This window comes from Necator americanus, chromosome II (assembly GCF_031761385.1).
Source record: "Necator americanus strain Aroian chromosome II, whole genome shotgun sequence".
In the NCBI taxonomy this organism is placed as follows: Eukaryota; Metazoa; Nematoda; class Chromadorea; order Rhabditida; family Ancylostomatidae; genus Necator; species Necator americanus.
Genome location: NC_087372.1, coordinates 16,055,254 through 16,066,058, shown reverse-complemented (window position 1 = coordinate 16,066,058; position 10,805 = coordinate 16,055,254). Strand labels below are relative to the sequence as shown.

Here is a 10,805-nt window from a genome sequence, read left to right as displayed (position 1 = left end):
CGATGCGAAACGGTTGCGTAAGCAGTTGAGCAGTTGCGTTCAAAGCAGCGCGATGGAGATAGCGGTGGAATCGAGGTGGGACCATCGCGAACCGCAACAATGAACAGTGGTGGCAGGAGTCCTCATTCGATCCTAACCACTGAGCTAGACCGCAGCTTCGAGGGCAACCGCTTACGTAGCTGCACCGACCTTCATGTCGTTTTAACTTCACCACTATACGTTACCAGTACTCATTTCTCTGCATCTCCGTAACGCTACACGCTCTATTGTTGTTGTGGCGTTATAGAATTTTTTTCCAGGTTCACTTTGAATCCTAAATTCTTGAACCACTGTGAATTGCTACACTACTAGCAGCTAATTCTTCAAGTTTTCAATACATACTTTTCTGAAAGGTTTTTTGGCTACACCAAAGAAAACAAGCACGAGGTGATACGCAAGTGAGGGGAAGAGTTTAACTTTACTCCTTTCTTCAACTTCTACTATTATGTTAGGAGAATGTTCATTTTCCGATAACCTGTCCAGGATCACAGCTTGCCGCCGTTTCCGAGTGACCAAATTGGACCAAGGTTCATCCATTTTCAAAAAATCAGGGGTGTACCACAGCGCAGTCTAGATCGTATGAAAAGACGTTTTGCCTGTAAGAACTGCGGAAGCGGGCCAACGGACCAGCAAATGCTCGAAGGAACTAAGCACAAAGAGCCTGTCTACATATTTTTGTTTGTTGTCACATTTGTTTGAGTTTTTTTTTCTGTAGATAGTCTAAGAAATTATACAAATCTGTTAACCGATATCATAAAAGGATGAGTTTCACCGACAAAGATCTCAGGATGATTCGAAAAAATGTGAATTAAATGCGAATTTCTCATGTCTGCAATTCGTAGCGAAACCTATTAAGTTAATTTCAAGAAAACTTTGTTGTTAGCAAATTTTCGATTTAAAGATATGTCATTAAAGGCAGCATCACCACGGAATTGACATAGTGTGGAAATCTGATGAGAATCATGGAGTTTGGAATGTGAGTTACGAGTGAACGGAGATCCACTCAATTTTCTCCAAATTTTCTCATACAAAAAAAAAACGGCGTGGAAACAATGTTTGGGTTAAGGTACTTTAGAACGCGCTACCTTTCTACGCGGTCCGCTCCCTCAGCAGCCTATTTATTGGTTCCACTTGAATAAGCTGATGAAGAGAGTTCATTGATTCCCGACCGCACGCATGTGGATGCGGGGCATGCATAATGATGACTTTCGTCGAGGAGACGAATGCCATTTGCCCGCCGTTTCTCAGGACGATTGGAGAAAATTGAGTTGGGGCATGTTCATATTCGTAATTTACACTCCGAACTCTCTACTTTCAATCAGATTTCCACACTACGTTAATTATTGATACGCAGCTGCCCGCATGGTCCCTCCAGCGCCAATAAAACACAAGCACCCCGGCCGACAACCATCAACCAGGTTTCATCGACGCTGGTGGAACTCCGCGCGTAGTTTTACTATTAGTGAGGAAAGTGTGATTGTTTTCATTTAGTTGAAATGAGTGACGGTGCCAACGGCAAAAATGGTAGACGAGGGCCATATGGTTACATATCTTCTTCCGGAAGAAATTTCGGACTCTTTTAGATTTCTTCGACCTCGATGAAGCCGTGTACATGTAAAAAAGAGTAGTTATCCGAGCATGATTCGCTCTTCTTTTTAATTCAGAACGGTGTTGAAGTGATGTTGAATTGGTTCAGTGAATGTCACGAAGACTAATTTCTGGAGAAGATCGTTGTATTGCGTTGATCCTCTGATTGTCATCTGACGGATCATCGACGGAAGTTCCTCATCGGAAATTCAAAGATATTTTACTTCGGTTTCTTTTTTTTCAAGTGGCACTTTTTAGGTCTTACATCTTAAACATACATAGCGAAATCTTAGTCCAGCAGAATAAAAGTGTGGAAATGGAAAAGCTTTTGGAACACACTCAATTCCTCATTCAATCCCTGGAAAGAGCTGAACTAAGATATCACCATGTAAGCGAGCCACATCTGAGTAACTCCCACTTTTGTTAGCGCTGTGGGTGTTGCCAGTTGTCTTGAACAGTTACATAATAGGGATATACCTCAGGATTCGGGATATACCTAGGTTCGGAGCTCGTTGTCAACTGTGGGGCACTAGCCGATCCAACATTCTTCCTTCAGCTCCTTTGGTTGTAACTCTTAGCCTTAGATCACGTGCTTCTGAGGTTTTCATCTTGCGAAAATTGTTCACTTTGTTGGAGACCTCATCAGAAAGAATCAGATTTCGTCTTCGTGATTCCTTATCTTGTACCTGACATCAGCGCGTCACTAGAAACTTTGTATAATGGAAATTGGCCCTGCTATTCTTCCCACTGGGTGAAGTCAAGTTTGTGCACTCCACTCTCCTTCAAGCAGTGCCATGTGTTGGTAAGCTCCGGACCACGTACCCTGACAGAGTCTTTTTTTCACTCTCGTCTCGTCAAGGCACTGATTAAGGTTGATGTCGAGCAAATGTGAAAGGTATCGTAGTAATATTTCATGTTGTAATTTTATTGTCGGCCAAATCTATCTGAGTAGTTAGTCTGTTTTGTAGTGCTTTTGTAGCGCTACAGCTTTTTCAGTGCATGGTTCTTGCACGGTTTCCTGCCATTTTATCCTGAAAAAGTTTTTTGACCGATAAAAACTTTTTCAAATCATTTTGCGGAATGCTGTTTCATCATCTTGAGCTCCTTCTGGTACCTGTTTTTTAGGTTTATTTCTATTTACTGATGGGCTATTCAGGAGCTAGAAATTGTTTATTGTGTACAGAAGAAAGAAGATTCTCGAAACGGTCTTGCGTTCAGGTTCAAGGAGGAGGAGTGAAGACAGAATAAGTTCTACTAGACCTCACCGAATCTCGGTTCATCGGATTCCACTCCTGTTCGGTCATTCTCAGATAATTTCAGTTCAGGATTTGTTTTCACGTATACTGTTGTAATTAACGCTGGAGATTTATGCACCCGAATTGCGTTGTTTTTGGATTGACTAACAAAATAAATGGACAAAATAAACAAAGTAAACGAAATTTTTTTTATGATAGAAGCGTCGGGAACTTATGCACTAACTCAATAGTAGAACACCCAACAAAACATTGTTGTGTGTTCTACTATTGAGTTCTGAAGGAAACATCACAAAAAGAACTCAACTAATTATCGTTGAAAAAATTAGAAGCCGAGTATGGCTTTATGGTTGTGGTCATTTTAATGTCGTCACGATTCACAGCAATAAATGAATTGAGAAATCTAATAGCAGAGCGATGCTGGGTGAGGAATGCGAATCTGGTTTATCTCAAGCAAATCGAGATCCTGCAGTTAGTTCGCGGTTTCTCGGCGCGACGTCGGCGTGTGTTATAGGAGATCTCTGGCGCATTCTTTTCTCCTATTAACAGTCCACCAATTTTGTATCTTCTCCGATGCTGTCCTACCTGGATGACGACATCTTGCTCCATAAAATAACTGTCTAGGATCTTACAAAACTGAGTATTTTTAGTTTTCCAAAGAACCTCTTCGCAACTAAAAAAGTCGAGTAGCTTGCTATTGTCTGTCACTTTTTACTTTCTACCGCAACGTTGCCACAAATACCAGCAACGCAGGATATGTTCCTTGATCAAACTCTGAACCTCCGAACCCAGCTCTGCTCCTGAAAACTGTGAATTTCCTTCTAAGGACCAGCTTAATAACACTAATTGCAATATTCTATGTTCTATCTATCTGTTTCTTCTTTCAAACGAAACTTCTAACTTCTAGAAGAACTTAAAACATTTTACTATTTATACATGTTTCCTAAAGGCTCCGTAAATCTTCATTTTATTCGCTCCAAAAGAAATTCTACACAAGTGCCGTTACGTTCCATGGTCTGTCGTACATGCGCTTGTAGAGAACGAGATTACATCCTGAAGCGGAAGCGATTGCATGACGAGGTTACTTCTTAGTTCTTACTTGCAATTATTTTGATTGTTTATCGTCTTTTAAGCAAAAAATGTTTCCACCTCTTCATAACCCATGATTGGATTTGCATTCTTGGCCAGTGTTTACCTCCGTTTTTATTCTTTCAATTTCTTCCATTTATGGGAATATCATGCGGCTGTCCAGCGTCGGGGACACTGGAGAGTCGAACGGGATTTACCGCTACAACCGGTCCTTCTTGGTGACCTTAGCGCAGTTCGGTTGTCATCGTAGCTTATCCAAGAGTGTTGTTCCTCATTTGTTCCTCTTCTCACACTTATGATTTCATAAAAATGATTCGTCTCTATTTCATTCTTTAATTAGCTCATGCTGTCGTGATGTACTTCTTCTGTACCACATTATCAACCACATTTTCTCTTGACTTCGCGTGGATGATTTAATGAGCTGGATTAACTAGTTTGAATCATATCGGAAGTAGTTCATACAATTATATGATATCCTGTCTTTTCGATGTCTTTTGAGAAGCGTGTTTTCATCCGCTCATCTGGCGATCTTGGACTGCTTTGGGTTTGAATGAATTTTGACCTCCTTTTAATGCAGCAATGATTTTGCATCTACGCTGATACTGATTCTACTTTCCCAATCATCTTCTCACGCAGATACAGACTTCGCTTCAGATGTTTTTCTTCTACAATGTGATATGCTCGCGACCACTAATAGTGGCAAAGAAATGGCTGCAGATTCAAAAGAAGAGAAATTTCCCATAAGAATCCGCCTTGTGAAAAATCGTTTGTTTGTTCTTGTTCAGTTCAAGGCCAATTACTACCTAAAGCCTGATCATCGTAACGGTGCTGAAAGTTAGGCATAACGGCTGACTTTTATTCAAGAATAAGATTGTTTCTGAAAAGCAAAATGCTATTCTATACCCCTTCATATTCTTCCGTCATGCTCCTCCATACTCGTTCGTATTTCTCGATGCTCCATCATACTCCTTCATACTTCTCAATACTCCTCCTTAAGCTTCCACAATTCCACATACTTCCCCATACTCGTCCATCATGTTCCTCTTTAGCCTTTCTTACTTAACCATTCTCCTTCATGCTCCTCCGTTCGGCCCCATTACTCCCTCATACTTCTGTATAGCAAGATAGGCACAGTAACTGCAAAGGAGTGCAACATATCCGATCTCTGTATTTGTCGCCAGCAAGATTCCAGTTGTTGCAGCGTCGTCGGCGGCAATGGTGGCGCGGTGAACGATTCAGTCGGCGCCTTCAAGTTCAACCACCAATTAAAGTCTGTTTTTTTTTTAAACCGCGCGTTCTGTTTCTCGTTTTTATTCTGACCACGACTGTTGCAACTCTTTGCACCTTCTTCCTCTCCTCTGCATTTTTTTAAATGGACTACCTAAGAACCATCTTCCTTCTGGGGTTATTCGCGGTTTGTCTTCGTTGCTTTAGCTAAAGATGAGCGAATTGACAGTATAGACGTCTACAGTGCTGGCCATGTCATGCAGAAGTCAAGCTTTCCTCTTCATAAATGACATTTACAAACGTAGCGAGCAATAAAACTACTTGACCGCACTATTTTGCATATAATTGTACAGCTTGTTATTTTCTTTTTAAAAAATTTCACTGGGCAAAAGGTAGGGTCGTAGTAGCTGATCCAGATTCAGTAATGAGGTAGAGAAATCTAATGTCAAATAACTGTTGATGAACTCTGTGAACCACGATGTTACCTGCATAGAACCGAAGAAAGTTTCGCCCACATTGAAGCATGTCATACGCCAGCGAAGTCATACACCATGCCTTTTACAGCTTTTCCGCCAGATCTTACTCCAGTCGTAGAAATTACGGCAAATAACTACTACCGTCGAGGGAGAATCTTTGAACTTAAAATAAATGTATACAGTATAGATTTCTATCTGTTCATTTTTTGACTTTTCTGATATTTGCCCAATGTTCTCTTTGTTTGACGTTTCTGGAATTTTTTGCATGTTTCCTTGCACCCTTTCTTGGTATTCATTTCTATTCTATTTTCAGCTGATCAATGAAAATGAGTAAAGCAGGCTTTCAGGAACTTTTGGGAGAAAACACGTCAAAATCTTTACATTTCCAAGAAAGGTTCCGGTTTCGACCCGTCGCGCTAACAGCGCTATCCGCCAGCTGCTTTCTCAGCTAGATCAAAGGAAATCAACCGCATACACTACAGCAGGATACTTTGTAAGTGTATAGTACCTTCCACTGGTCATAGACACTTTAGGAGATTTCCCCGTTGTTTTTATGATCCCCCTTTTTTGTTTGTCCCTTGGTGAATCTGTAAGTTGTCATCGGTCGAAGAGTTGGACACCAACATCCCCTGATTTCCCCTCACATTGATCTTACTGCAAGCAAAATCCGCGCTCAATTCTCACTAAACGGCTTAGGGTTCTGCCTTTCACTGATCTTGGGGAATTAAGAGAGTTAAAAGCGCGCGTTCGCTGCTCTGCTAATTATTACTTGGATCATAAAAGTTGTTTTCTGTTCACGTGCTCTCAAGAGTAGAGGAGATATGTGAAGTTATACAATAGGAATAAACAGGAGCAGAAAAACTGTTTTGGAAAACAATTAGTTGTAGAGGTCTTTTGATTTACTGAACTTTGTGGACGTTACTTCTAGAACTCGACAGTTAATCTTTAAATCGATTGAGATCCAACTACTTCGTATCCTCAAGATTTTGAACATCGTTATCTTTCCAGTTTTCAAGCACTCTCGCCATCAGGTAGTGGTAACATCTGCGTACTTCAGCCTCGAGTATCTACAAGCATCTGGATCTGCACACTTTAGCTAGATGTCACCATCCATTTTGCAATTTTCCGTGATAATGCAGAACGTTTCTTCTGCGCCACAATCACATAACGTTACGCGTAGTCGTTCTGACACCTGGACGTCTTCTACTGCGTTTTCTCTCCTGCTTTGGCTGGTACCTGGTACAGACAAGTGGATTTTTTCTAGCTGTAAACGAATGAGAACAGTTGCAATGAAAACTGAAGGACAATAATTGCCAGATCACTAATTTTTCTATTTTCAAGCTGTTTTTGAAACTTTGCATCCATCCATCTTTGAGTCCAAGACACCTTTGATATTTTTTGTTTATTTGTAGGATGGATTTTTTCACATTCTCCAAATGTTACAATCGATCTTGACTTTAAAATTTCCAAAATAAATGCCACTTGAAGTAAGCGAATATTATAGAAAACTCTCAGTCTGGACACAGTTTTTTTTCAGAAACCTCTTCCAGCCATCTTCACCGTTTCATTTACCATTTCTGCCATCTCGAGATTTGTTACGCCAAAATTAAAGGCAGCATTCCACGAATCTGAGGTGGTGCGGATTTCAGGTGGAGTATTCGTATACGGGATCGTAGACTATGGAGAGGTGGGTGATTCCGTCCATTTCTTGCTAGTTGGCGTAAAAAACTGTCCGGAAGATACGACTTCGAGCGTTCCGGCGCGCTATTTTCTACAACGAGTTCGATTGGAGCGCGCCAGCCATGTGCAGACGCCGCATCTTCTGGGCCGTTTTTTTTACGCCAATTAGCAAGAAATGGACGGAATCATCCACCTCTCCATAATCTACGATCCCGTATACTAATACTCCACTTGAAATCCGTACCACCTCAGATTCTTTCCACCTACATGTAACTTGTGTACGACCTTCTTTTCTTACATTCTTTTATGACGTAAGCGACTTTTCATCACTCTACCCATCTCTTCTACCTGTTTTCTTCTCAATGCACCAACGAAATCACTTCGTTGGAACATCTTTGTTCCAAGCTTTCTTCATTTTTTCTGGCCAAATTTAACATTTATTCTTCGCTTGGGCTCCTTTGACCTGCACACCGTCGTTTCCTTGCCTCTTTTGCGCGGTTTGTCCCCATTTTTCACGACGCAGTTTCGTTCCTTCTTCGCGCCGAGATCGCTTCGTCTCAACTCGTTTTCATTTTTCTCCCCCATCTTTTCGGATCTCTCAATTACCATATCTCAGACGTGAATTATTGCGTACTCCACTTCGTCTTTTGGCTATCCGTGCTGATCTACCGCAAAAGTGAACTCGTTCAGGGTAAAAGACTCCTTTCTATGGAGCGCGTCTGCGTATTTGTTGAGAGCAAGACGCACGATATCTTTTACTGGTTGGGACTTAAAATAGCGGACTGGCCAAAAACATGGTTCACTGTTTGGTGGGTTACAGTGTCTGAAAAACTTTTATCTTTCTTTCCATAATTTCCTTTACTTTTTGAGTGGACACATTTTTAATTTGAGATTCAATGAAATGTAAGTAATTCGGAGTGTTGGGAGTTGTTGTTGGTTGTCACGCATGCATTCAGCAGATGCCCACTGCGTATCTTTTTCAGACCGTATGAAGAGCACTCGTAGGCGACTTAAAGGACAAATATGAAAAAGTCAAGAACTACGAAAAGCGCACACTTTGTTACTGAAAATTTTCTGCACTCATGGTGGCCCTCGTTCTAGTATGACAAATCAAAGAAATTTCGGAAGGAATCAATCATTTATTCACTTTTATCATTTAATGAGGACCATAATATGACCTTTTTTCTATTCTTTTCGTTTCTGAGTAGGAAAAAAAAGAATAGAAAAAAGGTCATATTATGTTATTATATTATTATTAACAAAGTTAATTGTTGAGTTAATAATATTATGAATTAATAGAGCAATTATCAACCGCTTAGTCTGTTGGGGCGAGTACAGCGGAACTGTGAGAGGTTCTCATAGCTTCTGCAGCATCGACAGTTCAGAGCCGACAAAAATCAACCAACTTTTCCATCCATCTGGGGCCGATGAATTGTTGTAGTTGTTTTTGATAGAAACATTGACTTGATCCAACGGCCGGCTCCGCAAATTTTTCTATATGTCGCATATGTGTTCCTAAACCTCTGGGATTCTGAGTTGAAGTCAAACGCATTGATGCATTCTCAAAAAATTGATCAATGCCATGCATTTTATGGTTTGTATCCATGTTCTTTCAATCCTCAAAAGCATATGGTATTCGTGAAGGTCCCACTATTACGTTATTAGTAGGGAGGTGAAATTAGCGTAATGTAGCGCTGACCAAATCCTCTAAGAATTAAATTCTCCATGGGAACACAGTAATTTTGTTGTCTGTTCAAAGTAGAAGAGAAGAAGCTGCGTTGTAGAAATAAATATTGCACAGCTAATGACAACATCCGCTAATTGACAGCGATTCAGAAAATGTGAGCGTAATTCCACCCGATCAATAACTTTGTTATTACATCTCAGATACGTCAATAAACCTTGGATATTAATTTCAGAAACTCAATACTGCAATAGTTTTACCTCGCTGCTGCAGTCATCTACATGATGCCAACTTTCTGTAATTGAGCTCCGTATATCTTTAGAATGGTTACGCTTCAATTGACTTTTTCACCACATGTATAAAGGCAGGGCATAGTTGAAAAAATGTGAGATTACTCATTAATTTTGACACCACATGCAAAAAACATATTGAGATGCTATGAAAATGTGAACTCTTCATGTGTTGATGTGCCACTGATCACTAGACGTGGTGAAATTCCCTCGGAAAATGCACCTTGCTGCGCTTTTATGCGAGCAACGACGAAATCAAGGGACAAGGCTCGGGCCTATTGTGATTGGACACGATCTCTCGACTGTCGACCTCCTACGACGGTCACTGGCGCATGGCATTGGCCCTATTCAAGATGGTCAGTGGTTTCAAAAGGAGACATTCAAAAGGAATGAGTGGTGGAGCGTGGGGAAAGTGGGAACATTCTTGTCAAAAGAATTTATCTCGCTCGGAACTAGTTTCAAATCTTTACAATCTGCGTAGAGCACTGGGATCACGTGTGTTTCAGCGAATTTATTCTAGTTGTTCTCGATTAAAGTAGTTTAGGCGGTGAAATGGTTCAAACCTTGTTCCGGTTTCGAAGTTTCGAATAAGGGGACACAAACGTAGTTGCGATCATGTACAGATGTCCATCTTGTTTGCGTTCTCAAACACCACACTTCACTTTTTTCAAGAAATATTCACTATAGTTAAAAAGTTTCCATTCTGCACTTTTTCCACAGTAATCATAATATAAAATTCCATCTACTTTGCCATATCGATCGACACTTTTCACTATCCAGTAAATGACTTTTTAACCTGCGGGAATTTTCAAATGTAAAGTGAGGAAAACTAATTCCCATTATTTGTTTCCTCGAGGGAGGCAGGCATAGCTGGGATTCCGATTCTTCTCATAAAATTGAATCACAAAACTAGAAACTGGCCATAATGTGGAAATCATTGACTGTACGTACGTGTGTACATGTGTGTTAAACAGAATCTGTTGAAGACCCGTCATTGATGGATTTCTCCTCCCCACTGCGAATGACGCCATCATCAGGGCAATTAGCTGATTCCGCCGATCCTAGAGCCACTGTTGACCGGTTTTGTCGACATTGCGGGGCACACGCGATTATTCGTAGCCGTTAACGCGAAACTTGCTTCTCATCCAACCGAAGCAGCAGTGATAAGACTCGCAGGTTCCAATGTGCAACGTCCAGCGGCAATGGCTAAACAGGGGAAGAATCATGGCAATAATTTCCTTCGTGAAAAGAAGCAGCTGTAGTTGCTGTTTTCGTTTCGAATGTCATAAATCATTGGTGAACATGAAATATGAGCTACCGAATGAGGCCTTAATTGCGCTCGGAGGTCGGAGATTCTCGGACATTTTCTTTCATCGTTACTGTTCTCATTGTAAACGCACCATAGCATAGCGAGCCCAGAATCGAAAATTTTCTCAGACTAAGTGTCATGTTCCCAATATTAAAGTTTTTAAGTGAGCTC

General features: G+C 40.8%; 1 protein-coding gene across 1 annotated transcript; it reads left to right on the top strand.

The window, feature by feature from the left end:
- Positions 1 to 9,542: 9,542 nt before the first annotated feature.
- On the top strand, positions 9,543 to 10,587 carry RB195_018003 (uncharacterized protein; the record flags this gene model as incomplete). Its single annotated transcript, XM_064185232.1, has 2 exons — positions 9,543 to 9,681; positions 10,391 to 10,587. The coding sequence occupies 2 exons, from the start codon at positions 9,543 to 9,545 to the stop codon at positions 10,585 to 10,587; spliced, it is 336 nt and encodes a 111-aa protein (XP_064041113.1).
- Positions 10,588 to 10,805: the final 218 nt, after the last annotated feature.